General features: G+C 46.7%; 1 protein-coding gene across 1 annotated transcript in view; it reads right to left on the bottom strand.

Annotated features, from left to right (window-relative positions):
* Positions 1 to 22,205, bottom strand: part of hus1 (HUS1 checkpoint clamp component) — a 62,629-nt gene that overhangs the window by 38,366 nt on the left and 2,058 nt on the right. The window contains 3 exon segments of the mRNA XM_038797761.1: positions 5,098 to 5,136; positions 5,138 to 5,206; positions 5,208 to 5,276. Coding sequence (XP_038653689.1) covers positions 5,098 to 5,136; positions 5,138 to 5,206; positions 5,208 to 5,276 — 177 coding nt within the window.

The following is a 22,205-nucleotide window of genomic DNA, read 5'->3' as shown; positions in this document are numbered from 1 at the left end:
TCCGCCAGTGACAGTGGGAGTGCATCCCATCTCCGAAACTCCCTCTTCATTTGTTCCAACCACTCTAGTCAAATTTAACTCATGTAACCTGCCCCAGTCTCGTGCCACCTGTATCCCCAGAACTGGAAACCTTCCCCAACCAGTCTAAATGGCAGCTCCTTCAGTCTATTCTCCTGGCCCCTTGCCTGCACCACAAACATCTCACTCTTGGCCATATTTAAATTATACCCTGAGAACCGGCTGAACTTCCTCAGTGTTTCCAGTATCTGCCTGATAAAAGTTGATATTAATCTGTTAATTGTAATAAAAAATGCTTTGGGCATGGAAAATAGGGATATATTGAAATTAAAACAGAAACCGTGGGAGCACATTCACCCATCGTTTGGATCTTGCCCGCAAGAGTCAGAGGGAGACTATTCCACCTCTGTCGGTCCAATTTAATCTTACCGATGAGGCGTGAAAAGTTCAGTCTGTGGAGTAAGGCCCAGTTATGGGCTACGTGAATTCCCCGATATCGGAAATTAGAGGCGAGAGACGAAACGACAGCAAACCAAGCTGAGCCCCTCTGGCCGATGGGTTCACTGGAAAACACACGCTTTTACTCACGTCTAATTTATAACCTGAGAATGCACCAAATCTTGTGAGTACCCTCATGATGTTTTCCACTGAGGCCAGAACCGTAATATATAAGAGTAGATCATCGACGTAGAGTGAGAACCGGTGCTCCTCTCCTTCCCAGTATATTCCCCTCCATCCATCCAATGACCTTAGCGCTATCACCAGACTTCAATGGCCAGAGCAAAAAGTAATGGAGAAAGGGGGCAGCCTGTCTAGTGCCCCAAGCCCAGCAAACAATATACTGAGGAGATCATAGTTGTGCGGCTGTTGCCTTTCAGGGCACTGTACATCGGAGGAGAATTTGGGGCCAAATCCAAAGGGGCTGGTTTAGTAACAGTGGGCTAAACGCTGGCTTGTAATGCAGAACAATGCCAGCAGCGCGGGTTCAATTCCCGTACCAGCCTCCCTGAAAAGGCGCTGGAATGGCGACTAGGGGCTTTCACAGTAACTTCATTTGAAGCCTACTTGTGACAATGAGCGATTATTATTATTCTAACTGTCTACCTCTAATAAAGCCGCTCTGATCCTCTGATATTATAGTTGGAAGACAGGCCTCATTTGGGATGCCAGAACTTTAGCCAGTAGTTTAACTGTGTTAAGGAGTGAAATGGATCAGTACAACCCACACTCTACTGGATCCTTCCCTCTTTAATATTAAATGAATGTTGCTAGTCAACCTCCAGATGGAGTCCACTAGCCTTTATCGTTCTTCTCTCTCCTTTTTCACAATGTGAACTTTATGAGATAATCTTTCCACTTATGACGGCATTTAGGATTTGTTAGAGTGTTTGAAAGAGAAACTGACTCTGTTTTGTCGAGCTTGATAATAGAACATAGAACATAGAACGATACAGCGCAGTACAGGCCCTTCGGCCCTCGATGTTGCAGCCGACATGGAAAAAACTAAAGGCCATCTGACCTACACTATGCCCTTATCATCCATATGCTTATCCAATAAACTTTTAAATGCCCTCAATGTTGGCGAGTTCACTACTGTTGCAGGTAGGGCATTCCACGGCCTCACCACTCTTTGCGTAAAAAACCCACCTCTGACCTCTGTCCTATATCTATTACCCCTCAATTTAAGGCTATGTCCCCTCGTGCTAGCCACCTCCATCCGCGGGAGAAGGCTCTCGCTGTCCACCCTATCTAACCCTCTGATCATTTGTATGCCTCTATTAAGTCACCTCTTAACCTTCTTCTCTCTAACGAAAACAACCTCAAGTCCATCAGCCTTTCCTCATAAGATTTTCCCTCCATACCAGGCAACATCCTGGTAAATCTCCTCTGCACCCGTTCCAAAGCTTCCAACGTCCTTCCTATAATGAGGCGACCAGAACTGTACGCAATACTCCAAATGCGGGCCGTACTAGAGTTTTGTACAACTGCAACATGACCTCATGGCTCCGGAACTCAATCCCTCTACCAATAAAGGCCAACACACCATAGGCCTTCTTCACAACCCTATCCACCTGGGTGGCAACTTTCAGGGATCTATGTACATGGACACCGAGATCCCTCTGCTCATCCACACTGCCAAGAATTTTAACCATTAGCCAAATATTCCGCATTCCTGTTATTCTTTCCAAAGTGAATCACCTCACACTTCTCCACATTAAACTCCATTTGCCACCTCTCAGCCCAGCTCTGCAGCTTATCTATGTCCCTCTGTAACCTGCAACATCCTTCCGCACTGTCTACAACTCCACCGACTTTAGTGTCGTCTGCAAATTTACTCACCCATCCTTCTGCGCCCTCCTCTAGGTCATTTATAAAAATGACAAACAGCAACGGCCCCAGATCAGGTCCTTGTGGTACGCCACTCGTAACTGAACTCCATTCTGAACATTTCCCATCAACTACCACTCTGTCTTCTTCAACTAGCCAATTTCTGATCCACATCTCTAAATCACCCTCAATCCCCAGCCTCCGTATTTTCTGCAATAGCCGACCGTGGGGAACCTTATCAAACGCTTTACTGAAATCCATATACACCACATCAACTGCTCTACCCTCGTCTACCTGTTCAGTCACCTTCTCAAAGAACTCGATAAGGTTTGTGAGGCATGACCTACCCTTCACAAAACCATGCTGACTATCCCTAATCATATTATTCCTATCTAGATGATTATAAATCGTATCTTTTATAATCCTCTCCAAGACTTTACCCACCACAGACGTTAGGCTCACCGGCCTATGGTTACCGGGTTATCTCTACTCCCCTTCTTGAACAAAGGGACCACATTTGCTATCCTCCAGTCCTCTGGCACTATTCCTGTAGCCAATGATGACCTAAAAATCAAAGCCAAAGGCTCAGCAATCTCTTCTTTTCGAACTATATCTTTTCCAGTCAATATTTGGAAAGTTGATAAATACTAGTCTAGTGTCCAGGGCCAAAATCATGACAAAAATCAACAAAATGAGGGGCATGATCAGAGATGCCAATTGTCAGCTGTTCTCACTGAGGAGAGGAGGGATATTAATTCAGGAGTAGGCGAGGTGAACATGCGAAAAAAGGAAAATACTTCATTGCTTGGATGCAGAAAACGATGCCTACAATCCCTGGACATCCGAGACTGGGTCAGGGATTTTGGGATGGAGCGGTCCAACTTAGGGTTCAAGACACAGTTTGAGTCGCCTCCTAGGATTATCCGATGTGAGTCTAAGTTGGGGAGGAGATTCACCAGGGAGTTTATGAAGCTACGATCGTTCCAATTGGGAGCATAAATATTCACTAAAATAATCGGAGTGTTTTCCCGTGAACCACAGGCAATAATGTAACGGCCATTGGGGTCATCCATAATCCGTGAGGGAGTAAATTGTATTTTTTTATGGATTGCCCTGCCTCTAGCTCTACCATTAAGCCCGAGTGAAAGACTTATCCTGCACAATATTTGCGAAGCCTTGATAGAAATCTACTTTTCTTATAGGTAATAAAAGTTTAAAGGAAGAAATGATTTAGTGACATTGTACTATATATATCAGCCATGACAGCAGAAAAGGCTGAGAGCTGGGAAAAGATCAGATAAGGAAGTCAGTTTGAAAACTGACTATTCACGTTGCAGAATAGACTCGTTGTTATCATTACTGGGCAAAAATCCCAGTTCTAGAAAACATGGTGGGAAACAGGTGGTTTGCTCACACCATATTATGGAAACATATAGAAATTTTCTCATGCCATATTATCTCTTAAAACTTGATAGACAGACATTTTGGTCGAATTAGATGAATTATAATTATTTTAAACCCAATCACAGTCAGAAAGGTGACAGAACCTTAAAGATTATGATTTCCTCATGAGACACGAAGGGAACCTTCTCTCTCTCTGTAATCATCTTTAACCTAACCGTTGAAATCTATTATTTTTGCTTCAGCTTTGCAAACTGCCATTTGTTTCATTTCATTTTGTATTGTGCATTTGATCTGAAGAAATTACCACAAACTGAATTGTATTTTGAATTCAACTCAACCATCTGTATTTGTGTTGGGCAAACAACTTTCTAATTCTGTACTCGCATTTAATGGACTTGATCAGTAGACTTTAAAAACTGACACAAATAAAGATACACTTTACTTCACCCAAGAAGCTCAGTCTCAAGTTCTGTCAATTAATATATAGTGCGGGGACACATAATATAATCAACAAAGTACAGATCCATCAAGCCTTATCTGGTCCATTATTCATAGATGGGTCTCCTAGAGGAACACAACACCCGGATATAGACCCCTCAAATGTGCAAAGACCCTTGCCCGTTTTGCTGGTCCATTCAACAACCCCGCGCCCCCCCCCCCCCCCCCCCCTCCCCAATCCCGACTTTCCAGGTTATAAGGCGGAAAGGAGAATCTGCACCGCCTCTCCCACCGGGTCAGCCATTACATCTGTAGATCAACATGCAAGGAATCCTGTTAAGTCATGGTGAAGAGATCTCACCAGGACAGCAGCATGGCCCAAAGATCAGACAAATTCAGAGCAGTGGACAATGTCAAACAACTAACTTTAACTCCCTCCCTCACCTTCTCCTCTCTGCTTGCCCCACCCCCCTCCGCCACAACCCCCAACAAAATTATTAAATCTGTACAAAACTTGAACTTACTAACACTATCAGTTCAGCTCCCACTCACAGGCTGTTTGGGAGCTGCAGTGTACCCATTTACCCACTTTTACCTCCTTCCCATCACTAATCTCATCTAAAGCTGTAGTTGAGACGCTCTCCATCCAAACCCTATATTTATAATTGAGAAAAATTGGACACACTAATCTAATTTAGAAAATTGAGAAAAAGCATTAACAAGAGTAAGAAAGTAAGATTCAAAGGAAGAGGATTTATTTTGGTAATCCCTCAGGAATGCAGAATGGAATGTTTCACCATAAAACAGACACATGTAATCATGAATGACAACACTGTCACCTGATCAATGAATGACAATACTGTCACCTGATGAGAACTGCCAGCACAAACAAAACATTGGTACTCTTACCAGTTCTACAGCAATGGTGATACATGGACAATGCTTCAATCGTCAGCTTAATTTTCACAGTTTTAGCATTTTGAGCTGCTTTCAAGGACCTTGAGAGATTTTCAGGGCATTAATTCCAGGTAAATTTCATTATGCTCTTCTGATACTCCTTCAATCTGAAACTCATCAAAAAAATTACCCTGTGGGAATGAACAGATCCATATTAAACCACCTTATAATATACACATAATTATTACAACATCTAATAGACAATTATGGTTTGCAGGGTGAATTTTGAAAGGCTCACTTCCAACAGGTGAAAACCCTACAGCTATAGTTTTCTAAAGTCTGACCTGAGTCACATCTTCCTGAGCTGTGACTCACAGTTGAAGTTAGATGTTGCAGACAGAGTGTCTGCCAAATCTACAAAGTTGCACCAGAAAGGAAAGGATTTGGTGGTGTTTGAAGATGACAGGAGGTGTTAACAAAGCAGTGAGTAAAGCTTTTGCAATATAACTAGTTTGGCCCCAGTTGGATTAGTGTGACCAATTCTGGGCACTTTAACAATTTTTGTGAATACTTTTGAGACAGTACAAGAGAATTATACTTCAACCATTTGTAGTGCCTGAAGGAACGATAACCAGAGGACATAGCTTAATTCACTGATGTGGGAAAAGAACCAGTGGCAACTTGAGGGAAAGGTGTGAAAACTTGATATGTGTGATGGTTACAGATTCACCAATAGACTTTGTTCTGAATGTGTGATGTTATATGTTTTAACTAGTCTTCTTTAATTTAAGGTAAAGCAGAATGTCCTGGAATAGGGGGTCGTGAAAGTGTAATGAACTCAGAATGGAACAAGCCCATGTGATTTGGCTATCATGGGAAAAGAAACCCAGGCTGAAACCCATTGAAATTCAAGTGCCAGTTTTCACATCTTGACACAGAAGAGGTCCTTCTGGACACAGAACATTAGAGAGAGAGACCTGGGGGGAGGAAACCAAAAACAACTGCTGATATCAAGGAGAGCGAAACACTGTTTTGGTGTTAGTCACCAAGTAGAATACCAGTGAGAAAAGATTCTCTGTTTAAAGAGATGGGACTTGAAGAGATTAAAAGATCAAGGAGTCTCCAGAAGGTGCATTGCTGCTGGAAGTCAGTTCAATGATACTCATGAGAATGACTGAAGGGATTTTCAAATGGATACTGAAAGACAGACCTTGTTGTGGCAGGGAGTAGGGATCCTGTTGAAAAAGCCAGGAGGAGTTTGGGACTTAATCTATAAGGGTCATAACGTATAAACATGTGGCAAAGCATTTTCAGTTGCATCAATTAGTTTATGGGGAAGTGCCTTTTCCACAGTTTGATGTATGAGTTGCCTATTAAGTAATGTTTAGTCGATGGTGATTTTAGTTTGTTACAGTAAAATTTAAAATGTGAATTATTGTTGTGCAATTCTTTTAATTGGTTGCTGGGAAACTCACATCTCTTTTTAAGTGTAATCGGTCTCGACGGGATTCAAAAATTGCCAGATATGAATATAGAGGCTGTTGAACTGGTACACTGGAATTTGCCAGAGTTTAAACAGATAAGATTTCACATTTACCTTTGCTGCACCCAGTGAAGATTCAACACGGCTATACGTTCAATGCTTAGGCATTTCTGGAGAGACATGACTTGTTTGTTTGGGCCTTAACAGTTAACAAACTTTAATCTAAAGGTTGTGGCACAAAAATTTGACGTTGACTTAAAAGTAGAGATTAAAAAGGCTGAGGTTATTGAAGCATTGGCTCAGCACTCAAACCTCAATGAGGAAGAGTGATTACACTAGCACTCAGGATGGCTTGGCTAGAATTCAACTACAAACGAAACAACTTGAACTAGAAAGAGAGGAAAAAGCAAATGAATTGCACAAACCTGAGTTTGTTTTGAAAAGCGAGAGAAAAGATAAATAATTTATTCAAAGAGAGAAGTAAGGAAAGTTGAACTCCAAAAAGAAAGGCTTCAATTATGTGGACGGGGTGGCAGTAAAATATGACCACCATTCAGATTTAGCCCCGGTTTCTAATTTGGCAAGGAATATTTGTTCAAAGGAATAATTCAGTGAAAAGGTGTTGAAATCTATTTTGTGTAATTTGAGAAAATTGTTACAAAGCTACAATGGTGAAGAGAAGGTTGGACTATTTTGTTGCAGAGCATGTTCAGATATATTCATGACAGACAGATTCATAGCTTTCAGATACACAGTCTGGTGACTTGGATCCAATGAAAACTATTGTTCTCAATGCACATGAGTTAGGACCAGAGGCTTACAGATAGGTTTAGAAATTTAAGGAACTAACAGAATTTCTCCGGAATTTACTTGATTAAATGTTTTTAAAGTAAAGTTTTTTGAAGAATAAAGGGATTAAGGGTTAGGTGTTCGGGCCGGAAAGTGGAGCTGAGTCCACAAAAGATCAGCCATGATCTCATTGAATGGCGGAGCAGGCTCGAGGGGCCAGATGGCCTACTCCTGCTCCTAGTTCTTATGTTCTTATATTTGACGGGTGGTGGAAGTCAATGGACGTTGAAAGAGATTTTGAAAACTTTAGAGAAGTGATGCTATAAGACCATAAGACATAGGAGCGGAATTCGATCCATCAAGTCTGCTCCGCCATTCAATCATGTCTGATATTTTCTCATCCCCATTCTCCTGCCTTCTCCCCATAACCCCTGATCCCCACATTGCTAGTGGAAGAAGTTACAAATAGTATCCCTTTGGGAATAAGGTCCCACTTAGCAGACCATAAGATTTTGAGATAAGACAAAATGTAGTGACAATTGATAACTACAAGCTGTCTCAAAGCCATGTTTTAAAAAAAATAATTTTTATTGAAAAATTTTGAATTTATACAACAACGAACCAAAATAAAATACCAAAAATAACACTAATATTAGCAATCATAAACATTCGCCTACCTCCATGAACAACACAGCATTTTAACAACAATGCAAATTAACACAATATTAAGTTACATAATAGAAACTACAATAAGGAACACCGCCCCTCCCCCCCCCCCACCACACCCCCACCACCACACCCCCACCCCCCCTCCCCGGGTCGCTGCTGCTATTGACCAAGATACCTATCTTTGAGCCAGGAAGTCCAGAAAAGGCTGCCATCGTTTATAGAACCCTTGTATTGATCCTCTCAGGGCAAATTTGACCCTTTCCAATTTTATAAATCCCGCCATGTCACTGACCCAGGTCTCCACACTTAGGGGTCTCGCATCCTTCCACTGTAGCAAGATCCTTCGTCGGGCTACTAGGGACGCAAAGGCCAGGACACCGGCCTCTTTCGCCTCCTGCACTCCCGGCTCTACCGCAACTCCAAAAATCGCGAGTCCCCACCCTGGTTTAAACCTGGAACCAACCACCCTCGACACCGTCCCCGCCACCCCCTTCCAGAATTCTTCCAGTGCTGGGCATGCCCAGAACATATGGGCGTGGTTCGCTGGACTCCCCGAACATCTGGTGCACCTGTCCTCACCCCCAAAGAACCTACTCATCCTAGTCCCAGACATGTGGGCCCGGTGCAGCACCTTAAATTGGATGAGACTAAGCCTCGCACATGAGGAGGAAGAGTTGACTCTCTCCAAGGCATCCGCCCAAATTCCGTCCTCTATCTGCTCCCGAGTTCCTCCTCCCATTTAGCCTTCAGCTCCTCCACTGACGACTCCTCCACCTCCTGCATTACCTTAGAGATGTCAGACACCTTCCCCTCTCCGATCCACACCCCCGAAAGCACTCTGTCCATCGTCCCCCGCGAGGGCAGCAAAGGGAATCCCTCTACCTGTCGCCTAGCAAACGCCTTTACCTGCAAGTATCTGAACATGTTCCCTTGGGGAAGCCCAAATTTATCTTCCAGTTCCCCCAGGCCCGCAAACCTCCCGCCAATAACCAGGTCCCTCAATTTACTGATGCCCACCCTTTGCCACCCCCTAAATCCCCGATCCTTGTTCCCCGGGATGAACCGATGATTGCCACCCAATGGAGCCTCCATCGAGCCCCCTGTTTCCCCCCTGTGCCGTCTCCACTGTCCCCAGATTCTTAGGGTCGCCGCCACCACCGGGCTCGTGGTATACCTCTTAGGGGAGAGCGGCAACGGCGCCGTAACCATGGCACCCAGGCTCGTACCTCTACATGACGCCATCTCTATTCTTTTCCACGCCGCCCCTCCCCCCTCCATCACCCATTTATGCACCATTGACACATTGGCCGCCCAATAGTACCCCAGAAGGTTGGGCAGCGCCAGCCCGCCTCTATCCCTCCCTCGCTCCAGGAACACCCTCTTCACTCTCGGAGTCCTATGTGCCCACACAAAGCTCAAAATACTGCTAGTCACTCTCCTAAAGAAGGCCCTGGGGATAAAGATGGGCAGGCACTGAAAGAGGAACAAGAACCTCGGAAGCACCATAATTTTGACGGACTGCACCCTCCCCGCCAACGACAATGGCAGCATGTCCCACCTCTTGAACTCCTCCTCCATCTGATCTACAAGTCTGGTGAAATTATGTTTGTGAAGAGTCCCCCAGTCCCTGGCCACCTGCACCCCCAGGTACCTAAAGCTCTCCCCTGCCCGCCTAAGCGGGAGCCTACCAATTCCTTCCTCCTGGTCTCCAGGGTGCACCACAAACACCTCACTCTTGCCTAAATTTAGTTTATAACCTGAAAAGGTCCCAAACTCAGCTAGCAGCTCCATCACCCCCGACATCCCTCCCACCGGGTCCGACACATACAGTAACAGGTCATCGGCATACAACGACACCCTATGTTCCTCCCCACCTCGCACCAAACCTCTCCACCTCCCTGAATCCCTCAACGCCATCGCCAGCGGCTCGATTGCCAGTGCAAACAAGGGGGGCAGGGGGCAGCCCTGCCTGGTCCCTCGGTAAAGCCGGAAGTATTCCGTCCTCCTCCCATTCGTGGCCACGCATGCCATCGGGGCCTCCTTCAGCAGCCTTACCCATCTAATGAACCCTTCACCAAATCCAAACCTCCCCAACACCTCCCATAAGTACCCCCACTCCACTCTATCGAAGGCCTTCTCCGCATCCAGCGCCACCACTATCTCCGCCTCCCCCTCAATCGCCGGCATCATGATGACATTCAAAAATCTCCGCACATTCGTGTTCAGCTGCCTTCCCTTCACAAAACCTGTCTGGTCCTCGTGCACAACCCCTGGCACACAGTCCTCTATCCTGGTGGCCAGGATTTTTGCCAGCACCTTGGCATCTACGTTGAGAGATATGGGCCTGTATGAACCACACTGCTGGGGGTCCTTGTCCCTCTTTAAAATTAACGAGATCAGCGCCCGCGACATCGTCGGGGGCAAAGTCCCCCCTTCCCATGCTTCATTAAGTGTCCCCACCAGCAAGGGGCCCACTAGGTCCACAAACTTTTTATAAAATTCCATCCGGCCCCGGTGCCTTCCCTGACTGCATCTGCCCGATCCCCTTAACTAGCTCCTCCAGCTCAATCGGCGCACCCAACCCCTCCACCTGCTCCTCCTGCACCTTCGGGAAAGAAAGCCCGTCGAGGAACCTCTCCATTCCCCTACTCTCCCCCGTTGGCTCCGACCGGTACAGTTCCCCGTAAAAGTCCTTGAAGACCTCATTCACCTCTATCCCCTTCCGCACCACATTCCCACTCTTGTCTCTCACTCCAGCAATTTCCTTAGCCGCATCCCGCTTGCGGAGCTGATGAGCCAGCATCCTACTCGCCTTTTCACCATGTTCATACACTGCCCCTTGTGCCTTCCTCCACTGTGCCTCCGCCTTTCTAGTGGTCAGCAAATCAAATTTAGCCTGCAGGCTGCGCCTCTCTCCCAACAGTCCCTCCTCTGGTGCCTCTGCATACCTCCTGTCCACCTCCAGCATCTTTCCCACCAGTCTATCCTTCTCGCTCCTCTCCCTGTGTGCCCGGATGGATATCAGCTCCCCACGAATCACTGCCTTCAGGGCTTCCCAGACCACCCCCACCTGAACCTCCCCCGTATCATTCACCTCGAGGTACCCCTCAATACTTGCCCGGACCTTCCTACACATCTCCTCCTCCGCCAACAACCCCACATCCAACCGCCACAACGGGCGCTGGTCCCGCACCTCCCCCATCTCCAACTCTATCCAATGCGGAGCGTGGTCGGAGATTGCAATGGCCGAATACTCGGCCTCCTCCACTCTCGGAATCAGTCCCCTACTCACCACGAAGAAGTCTATCCGAGAGTAGACCCTATGTACGTGGGAGAAGAAAGAGTACTCCCGTGCCCTCGGCCTCACAAACCTCCATGGATCCACCCCACCCATCTGGTCCATAAACCCTCTCAGTACCTTGGCCGCCGCCGGCCTCCTACCCGTCCGAGAGCTGGACCGATCCAGTGAAGGATCCAACACCATATTGAAGTCCCCCCCCATGATCAGACCTCCCGCCTCCAGATCCGGGACCCGTCCCAACATACGCCTCATAAAGCCCGCATCGTCCCAATTTGGGGCATACACACTAGCAAGTGCCACCTTCTCTCCCTGTAGCCTGCCCCTAACCATAACATACCTACCCCTCTTATCCGCCACCACCTCTGATGCCTCAAACGACACATTTTTCCACACCAGAATCGCCACTCCCCGGTTCTTCACATCCAACCCAGAGTGGAAAACCTGCCCCACCCATCCCTTCCTCAGACGGATCTGGTCCGCCACCTTCAGGTGGGTCTCCTGAAGCATTGCCACATCTGCCTTTAGCCCCTTCAGATGAGCAAGTAACCTCGACCACTTCACCGGCCCACTCAATCCTTTCGCATTCCAGGTGACCAACCGAATCAGAGGGCGTCCCGTCCCGCCCCCCCCCCCCCCCCCCCTGTCGACTAGCCATAGCCCGTCGACTGCCCGCCCCAGGCCAGCACCCCCTGCCCGACCCAGTCCCCACAGCGACAACACCTCACCTCTGTCCCCCCAGCCCCCACCAGCTCCTTCCTGACCCTACCAGCAGCAACCCGGTATTCCCCTTCCACCCCCCCCCCTCCCCCCCCTTCCCCCCTTCCCCCCCCAGGCTAGGAACCCTCCTAGCCGCGAACGGTCCTCCATTGTACTTCCGTGGGTCAGCTAACTTCTGCTGACCCCGGAAACTCCCGCTAATAACCCGACCCCTCCCAAAGTGGGATCATCCCCCATCCTATCCCTCCTCCAGGCACCGCTCCAGCGCGGGGAAGAACCAGTTAAGGCCCCGCCTCTCCCCGTCATAGTCTACACCCCCCAGCCCCTCAGCGCGGGAAACCAGAGGAAAGCCCGCGCTTTCGCACTGCCCCACCACACCCTTCTGACGCAGCTCCCAAATACCAGCCCCACTCCATACCCCCAACCCGACATAGAATACGACAAACCCCCTCAACCCTCCCCGCAAGATACAAAACTCAAACAATGCCCCACAGCAAAAAAACATAACAGAACAACACCCCCATAAATAACCATATCAAAATTGCAAAAGTACAAAAAAAAAGAGAACACAGCAGCAGCAGAATCTAGCAATGAAGTATTACAACCGACCCCGCAACCCCCAACCCCTAGTTCAAGTCCAGTTTCTCCGTCCGCACGAAGGCCCATGCCTCCTCCGGGGAATAGAAATAATAATGCCGGTCCGAATAAGTTACCCACAGGCGCGCGGGCTGCAACGTTCCGAACTTTATCTTTTTCCTGTAAAGCACCTTTCATCCGATTAAATCCGGACCGCCGCTTAGCCACCTCCGCACTCCAATCCTGGTAGATCCGTACTACCCCATTCTCCCAATTGCTGCTCTTCACCTTCTTGGCCCAGCGCAGCACACTCCCGATCACTGAACCGGTGGAACCTCACCAGCACCGCACATGGGGGTTCATTCTCCTTAGGCCTCCTGGCCAGTACTCTGTGTGCTCCCTCCAGCTCCAAGGGCAGATGGAAAGACCCGGCCCCCACTAGCAAGTTCAGCATCGTAGCCACGTAGGTTGTCAGGTCCGACCCCTCAGCCCCTCCGCATGGCCCAAGATCCACAGATTTTTCCGCCTCATGCGGTGATCAAGCTCCTCGAAGCGTTCCTGCCACTTCTTGTGGAGTGCCTCGTGCCCCTCCACCTTACTCACGAGGATCCCGGCCTCCTCTTCTCGTTCAGTGGCCTGCGTCTGCAACTCCTTGATGGCAGCACCCTGGGTCGTCTGAATCTCCGAGAGCCTTCTGTTCGTTTCCTGCAGAGAGCTCAGTACCTCAGGCTTGAAATCTGCAAAACAGCGCAGGAGAGCAGCTTGTTGCTCCAGGGCCCACAGCCTCCACTCCTCTGGAGCTCCGCCGGCCGCCATCTTGGATTCCTTCCCCCGTTTTTCTTGGGAGCTGCTGCCGTTTTCTCCCCCTTTCCACTCCGAGTGCGAGTCATGGACTGCGGGGAAAGTCAATCAGCACACCTTCTCCCACCGGGAGACGTCGAAAAATTTCCATTTTGGGCTCTAAAAAGAGCCGAAAAGTCCGTTCAAAACGGGAGCTCCCAAATGTGAGGCTTCCTACGTCATCGCCGCCACCGGAAGTCCTGTCTCAAAGCCATGTTAGCAACAGGCCATTGTTTGTGAACTCACACAGAAACTGGAGGGATAAGGGATTGCTTAACAGAGCAAAAGGAAGACTACCCATGCTACATCTTCTCAAGCATCACAACCATCATCAGAACTGGTGCCAAAGAAGAACCAGGCAATGTGCCTCAACGACTACCATCCGGTGGCCTTGACATCGATCATTATGAAGTGTTTTGAGAGGTTGGTCATGAGACACATCACTCCATACTTCCAGAACGCCTTGCTCCACAGCAATTTACATACCGCCACAACCGATCCACAGCAGACACCATCGCCCTGGCGGTACACTAATTCCTGGAGCATCTTGACAACAAAGACTCCTACATCAGACTCCCATGCATTGACCCCCTTCACCTGGGTTATTCTCTCTTCCAACCTCTTCCAATGGGCAGAAGATACAAAAGTCTGAGAATATGCACTAAGAGACTCAAAATCAGCTTCTTCCCTGCTGTTAGCAGGCTCCTGAATGACCCTCTTCTGGATTGAACTGATCCCTCTATGCATTTTCTATAATGTTGTTAGCACTATACTCCATATGCTTCACCCAATGTCTATGTATTTACATTGTGTATTTATTGTATGTCCTATGTGTTTCATGCATGGAACGATCTGCCTGGACTGTACGCAGAACAATACTTTTCACTACTCCTGGGTACATGTGACAATAAATCGAAACAACTAATCTCAACTGATCTATTCACCCTGGTTATAGTTATGCAAGGCCCACCGTTGAATGTGTAGCACCGGTTTGAAATGCTGGACTTACCAAAGAGTATGCAAACAAGTTTAAAAGCATTTAGAAACGATCTTTGAAACTGACCCACGGTAAAGCTACTCTGACACAAATAACCCTATAGGTGTTCGCCTGCCGAGTGACGGAAAAATCTTTGTCTGAAATTTGCTAGATAACCTTTAAATCCGACCTCCCATTGGAGGCGGCGGCAGCCACTTTTTGGGAAGCGCTTAAAGTGGTGGTCTGAAGGATGATTATCTCGTTCAAGGCTCATGCGGATAGGAAAAGGAGGAATATGAACGGCTAATGAACAGGGTAGTGGAGGTAGATAGGGAGTACTTGAGGGTGCCCACCACAGAGGGATTGACGAGGAGGAAAGAATTATAGGGGCAATTTGATAGGCTGAAAAAAGGGGGGTTGGGGGGGCGGTAGGACAGCTACGTAGGGCAAGAGGGGTGCAGCAGGAATACAGGAATAATGCGAGTCAAATGTTAGCGCATCAGCTGCAGAAGCAGACAGCGACCAGGGAAATATTGAAGATATTGACCGGGACAGGGATTGTGTTGTCGGAGCCTGGGGAGATAATGAGGAGCTTATGGATTATTATAAGGAGCTGTACAGGCCGGACCCGGCATTTGACTCAGTAAATCGCAAGGCTTTGTGAACTAGACTCCAGAAATTTGAATGTCCAAGTAACTGCATCACAATCCTTCAACTGCTTCATAATCATGGTGGCACATTGATTAGCACTGCTGCCTAACAGCGCCAGAGACCCGGGTTCAATTCCAGCCCTGGGTGACTGTGCGGAGTTTGCACGTTCTCCCCGTGTCTGCGTGTGTTTTCCACTGGTGTTTGAGTTTCTTCCCATAGTACAAAGATGTACAGGTTAGGTAGATTGGCCATGCTAAATTGCCCCATAGTGTCCAAAGATGTGTCGGTTAGGTGGGGTTACAGGTGTCGTATTTGGTCTCACAAGGAATGTACCAAAGGACTTGTGACTTGTCCAAACGAGGATCTTTATTACATCACACGTGGCAAGATAACGATCTGTTGCAGAGCTATCATGGAATTTCTTTGTATTCCCTGGAACAACCCCTAGGCACGACTGTCCTCTTGTACACCTTATAGCCATCCCCTGATCTGCCCCCACTTATATCTGAGTGCCTTGTCACATTACCACTGCTGTCTCGAGACCACCTGGTGGATCTGTACCAAGACCTGCTGGTTGGAGGTCGCACCACCAACTATCTACAATATTGCTTATAGGCATATCCCCACATCTCCCCTTCATCAGAAAACATTGTTTGTTTATAACCATTATTACTATTTTAACTTTATACATTGTGATATGTTTAATAATGTGAACAGGTTTAACTAGCGTGTCCATAAACATGATATGCCAGGTCAGTGCCTCCCTCACGGAATCATTCATGCGATCATTTAGGCTTTTGCCAGCCTTTTCGAAGATTGGTTTACGTGCTGGCCTCTTACTTTGTTTCCTCTTTACTCTGTGCCTTGGAAAGCCTCCATCTGTGATTGCCACGCATGCATCACCAGCTTCTTTCTTTGTTCACTTCTTGCCACAACACTGTTTGCTGCTTCTCTATGTGTCTGCTGTTTTTTTTGTCTCTGGATTGTCAGTAATGATCTTATCTTCCTTGTTTACTTTTGTCGGTGGGGTGAGCCAGCTCTTCCAGTCTTTCCTCTTTCTTCTTCTTGTTTTGACGATGGGTTTACGAATTCTATTGTGTTTGCGTTGAGGCTTGGCAGCCTCTGGTTTGGTACTAGTCTGCACCCTGTGCCCGGAGGTCAGCGGAATCTCAGGTGAATCCTGAAGCGCCGACGTATCATCATTGGGCTGTGTGACTACGCCCACTTCTGCAGCCTCAACAGGATGTTGGAGAATTTTCTGGTGCCTGCTTGGAGGTTAGATCTACAGCACTAGGTACCACCCCTTCTTGGTCTGCTGAACATCGCTCAATGGCTCCTCTTCACAAGAGATACTCTCTGGCGTTGGGGTCATCATAGCCTAGTTCGACAATGTATGAATGATCTATTGAGCTGCATAGCGAGATTGTCATCAGCTCCTACGCTGTTTTTACTCTCGAAGTTGTCAATCACTTCAATATCAGAGTTGCTATCATCATAGTCATCATCGATTCTTCCCATTTATCTTCAGTGTCCTCGAGAATCTCCACTGTTTCACTCTCGAATCGTCAATCTGTTCAACATCAGAGTTGCTATCATCGTATGCATCATCAATTTCTTCTCACTCATCCTCAGTGTCCTCACAGATCAGGGAGTCGACCACAGGAATCAATTCAGAGGCCGGAAATGATTCACCAAGTACCTCTGGGGCAAGCTTCTCCAAGATTGGCATGATGTTTGTTTCCAACTTGTCCAGTGGCGGGTCCTCCATGGTGTCAGCAACTTCAATGTTAGTTTTTAGTTTGGAGTGCACCATCTCAGAGCTCCGGCCCTTCTCAGTGTCCAATGTGGTTGGAGCTACCGTGACCACCTCGTCATTCCTTCCAAAACGACCGGAGTAGCGCTTCTTGAGACTATTTATTGAGCCCGTCCTTGCTCCTGCGGAGAAAGACCTACAAGCAGTTCATACTAGTCTTCATCTGTCTCACCTTTCACATCTCGGCATCACCTTCGAAGTCTTCAAACATATATCCGTTGTACTCATCATCGATTCAGCATTGTCTGCAATGATTTCTCCTGTAAATTACAACATTGCACAGGGAATTATATGTTCACAAAGGAGGCCGGCAAGTTCAAATTCAACCTTGAGCTTGGCTGCCAAACTTTTGCTTAACTTTCTACGCCGTGAATTAAAGAATGATGTCATTTGGTACAATATTCGTAACTGTTCTGCCAGTGCTTCGAACCTTGTGCTTCATTTTGATTTTAATTGTTTCCAACGTTACATTTTTGCCCTCTCTCTAGTCGATCCGGCACCCTATGATTTCTGGTTCATCGAAGAATGATTCAAGCGGCCGCGAATTCATCTGATATACTTTCCTGATCACCTTGTTTGTGAAATACTCATTGGGCTCAAACTTAAACTCCTGAGTGAAGCTCCACAGCTTCCCGTGCTCTGTCGATTTAACATTCACACCTTGCAGATGCTTTAATACGGGCTCGTCATGCTCCTGCATCATGCCACTGAGCACATGCACGTTCTTGAAGACTGTTAACCAGAATTGCGGAATGCTCTTTGGCTCTTCCGTCTCTTTGTCGTACTCTGTCTGGATTTCTTCTGAATTCTCATCAAATCAAAGCACTCTGATATCTTGTAGGGATCTACAGTATTCAGTTAGCCAGCTGTCTTCTGGGACACACAGTCGCTCAATTAAGTTCAGGGCCTCACATGCATCTCCTCCTAGAATGGACTCACATTTCATGTTCACAGTGGAGAGCGGTACGATATGCCTTTTATTGTGCACCCATGCTTCTAGGACACATTCCCCCACAGTCTCAAACTCATTTCCACTGTAGTCAGCCAGCATTCTTGGCTGGAACACGCATTTCGGCGTCACCCACAAACCTTGCAGATCACACAAACTTCACTCCCATGTCAAGTTTGCACTGTACCATCGTATCGTTTAACATCACTGCAATGGTACATCTGCTTTCACTGGTATCAGCAGGGCTGTAACTGCCGTTCCAATCAGTCATCAGAACGTCTGCATCACGCATTGTTGGACTCACCGTGTCTTTGGTTGAGACTGAATCCACGAAGAACAATTCATCAAGTGTCATCTCATTAACTGCTTTTCTTGACCCAGTCTGGTTGAGTGATCTACTTTGGTTCCCTGTAGGACGCACCAACCACTTTCACAAAATGACCAGCATGGCCGCACTTGAAATAAACTCTTTCAAAAGCCAGACATTGCCGTGGGCCGTGTCGACAGCCACATTTCAGGCACAAGATGAGGGCTCCTGTCGGCCATTTAAAATGGCAGCCCGCACTGAGACCACGCTTCTTCATTCCGTGCGTCACTGCACTAATGGCAGTGGCGCCATCCTGTGATGCTAACAAAATGTTTCAAGCTGAGTGCGCTGTTTTGCTGTGCAGTCACCTCATTCACAAGACATATCTGAATATGGCTTTTTGATTGAAGTCCTTTGTTCTGGTACGTGTACAATCTATGTCACGTTCACCTGCTTCATGTTTTTCATAGAGCAATACCAATCAAAGTCTTTGCTGCTTCATCGCAGCTCTTGTTCTGTTCTTCGGTGCCACAGGTGAAGGTATTATATCATTCTGATGCTTGAGGACCTGCTGCCGCAAGCAGCAACGCAAGAAGCCTGTCCTTAGACTGTGCCTGCAGTCCTAGGGCTAAAAGGTGGAATCGGAATTGCTGCTTAATTTTTTTTCTACGTTAGCCATGAACTGCAGCTGGTGGGGTCTCTTTAACCCGTCCAGCTCTCACACCATCCTTCTATTATGCCGAGTCACCAATGGTCACAGTTCACCAGGTTGGTCCTTCTGCCGAATTTTTACTTTGTCACTGCAGCCTTTATCTTCAAATCTTCAGCACTCTGGTGCCATGTTGTGTTTGGTGTTCGATGTCCAGCAAGGAATCTACCAAATGTCTTGTGACTTGTCCAAACCAGGATCCTTATTAAATCACACGTGGTAAGATAACGATCTGTTACAGAGCAAGCTATCATGGAGTTTCTTTGTACTCCCCTGAACTACCCCGAGGCACGATCATCCTCTTGTACATCTTATAATTATCCCTTGATCACCAGATCTGCCCCCACTTATATCCGAGTGCCTTGCCACATGACCACTGTCTCGAGACTGAATGGTGGGTCTGTACCACCACCTGCTGGTTGGAGGTCACACCATTAGCCATCTATAATACTGCTTACAGGCATATCAACGCAACAGGACAGGCCTAGATAAGGTGATCTTTCAAAGAGTAGGCGAAGATTCGATAGGCCCGAATAGCCTCCTTCTGCACTGAAGGATTCTATGAATATTTGCAATGTTGACCTGCAACTGTCCTGTGTGAGATCTGAAACTGCTGTTCAAAATCCAGACCGGTGCTAAGTAAGGCTGTGTGATAGCCCCAGACTATTGAAAATCTAACTAACCATGGCTATTTACCTCAAAGTTCAACTATCCTCTGGTGTGAATGATAAATCCCACCTAGATGAAAAACTCTGCTCTCTTAGTTGCCTGACCACCCTAAGTAGACGTGAACTACAGTTTGTTGAAGACGGCAGTGTCGTTGCCCAGTCTGCCGCACATTTGCAAACCACTCTCGATCTCTTTACTTTTGCACACGAGACTTGGCCTATCCTTAAATGTTGGCAAAACAAAACTCATATACCAACCCAGACTTGGTCAGTCAAATATTTTGCCTCCTAAATATGTTAAAGGGGACAGTCTAGAATATGTTGAACAGTTCCCATACCTTGGCAGCCACCTCTTGAAAGGCAGGTCCAGCAGTGAAATTTCTTAAAACTGAATAGCTAGGATGCCACTAGAACAGTTTTACATTAGTTAATTTATTAAGGATTGAGATTCATTACAGAAAATGTACTGGGTAAGCATTATTAACCATTAAACCTGTATTTTAGGACATAGCAGTGGCCACAATGTATGATGGGATTTGGGTTGGCTGACTTGCCTATGTTTTTGAGATACAGAAGACGTATGATCAGCAAATTACTAGTAAATATGTTTTTATCAGTCGCCTCCGACATCCTCTGGAACAATCTATGAAGCAAAAAGGAAGCTACTTTTGATATCCTGTCCTTCTGAAACAATCCATGGAGTAAAGAGGATGCCAGTTCTGCCATCCTGTCCCTCACAATGGGTGCGCAGGATGCTAAAATTGACACCAGGCCTTTTGTAAACACAGCTAACAGGACGGGACTCAATCATGGATTGATTGCAATTTTATTGGATAAAGTTTAAACATGACAGCTTCAGGGACTGGATCGAGTCCAACTGGGTAGGCTATTGATTTTTGGAAATTGTATAATTGATGTGTTATCAGTGTTTAGTAGATAGATCTTGGCAAACATCCAGATCTCATCTCCGTGTACACAACTCAAGCTTGAGAAAATAAAACCGTCTTATCCAGATTGTTAATGTGTCTGTTGCTCTCTGTACTGAGTTGAGCCACGGGGAAGACGACTCTAAACACAGGTCTTGAAACCGTTCCTTCACTCTCTCAAAAGGCCACCATTGATGAGGAGTCCAAAACCAGATCAGCAGCACCAGCTCGGCCTTCGACAAACTACGGCAACAAGTGTTTAACAACAAAACCCCTTCACAAGTCAACAGGAGTCCTTGTGTTCAGAGCCACTGTCAACATCACACTCCTGTACAGCACTGACACATGGCTTGCATATCAGTGACATAAGATCACTAAAGAAATTTCACCAACAATGCCTCCAACATACCCTCCGGATTCAATGGTAGGACCATCGAACAAGTGTTCGTGTCCTTCCTGAAATCAAGTCCACAAACATTCAGGCAAAACTCCTGGAAAATCAACTTTGATGTACAGGACATGGTGTCCAAGTGACCGAAAAGCATCTCTCTCTTGCCAGATCCTGGTTTCTTAACTCTCAAAAGGGCCAGTTTTCAAAGCAAGGACATGGAAAACGCTATATACTACAAAACTCTCCTTGAAGCACAGCAGCATTGACATTGATGGCCAGAAGGGGCTTACCATCAATTGTTTAAAATGGTTGATCACTTGAGACAGCACAATGGCAGAGAAGGAAGGAAAAGGAAGCAAATCCTGCATTCCAGATGGCACTATAAGACCAATAAGATGTAGGAGCAGAATAGACTCTTCAGCCATCAAGTCTGCTCTGCCATTCAATGATAACATGACTTGTCTCATATGATAATTGTCAATTCCACTTTTTGCCCTCTTCCCAATACATTGATTCTCTTACTGATTAAACACCTGCATTTCAACCTTGCCAAGATCAAGATCAAGTGAGCCTTTTGGCTCAGATCTGGTATGTCTCCTTTGTGGTCTATGAAGGGCTGGTTTAGCTCACTGAGCTAAATCGTTGGCTTTTAAAGCAGACCAAGCAGCACGGTTCGATTCCCGTACCAGCCTCCCCAGACAGGCGCCGGAATGTGGCGACTAGGGGCTTTTCACAGTAACCTTCATTGAAGCCTATTCGTGACAATAAGCAACTTTCATTTGCAATTGGGTTCAATTTTGAATTGTTGTTGGAGCAGGCAAGGAGCTGAATTAGGGGTTCGCCCCTGACCACACTCTTGAGCCCTGGCTTTGTAACTCAGAAAAAGTAACATACTTAACAACGCAGCGTCTACTGCCCTCTGTGGTGAAGGATTCCACAGATTCATGACCTTCAGAGAGAAATTCCTCCTATTTCTGTCTTAAATGGGCAACCCCTTAGTCTGACATTATGCCCTCTAGTCCTAGACTCTCACATAAGGGGAGACTACATCCCAGCATCAAACTTATTAAGCCCCCTGCGAATCCTAAAGGTCTAAATAAGGTCACCTCTCATTCTTCTAAACTCCAATGAGTACTTGCCCAACCAACTCATCCTCTTCTCATAAGAAAATCCTTCCATACGCGTGATAAACCGAGTGAACCTTCTCCGGACTGCCTCCAATGATGGTATATCTTTCCTGAAAACTGGGAACCAAAACTAGTCACAGTATTCCAGATGTGGTATAACTAGTGCATGTATAGTTTTAGCAAACTTCCCCTATTTTATACTCCTTCCCTCTGAAATAAAGGTCAGCA

Source organism: Scyliorhinus canicula, chromosome 5 (genome assembly GCF_902713615.1).
Source record: "Scyliorhinus canicula chromosome 5, sScyCan1.1, whole genome shotgun sequence".
In the NCBI taxonomy this organism is placed as follows: domain Eukaryota; kingdom Metazoa; phylum Chordata; class Chondrichthyes; order Carcharhiniformes; family Scyliorhinidae; genus Scyliorhinus; species Scyliorhinus canicula.
Note: the sequence above shows the minus strand (reverse complement) of the source record. Positions and strands in the feature narration are given on the sequence as shown.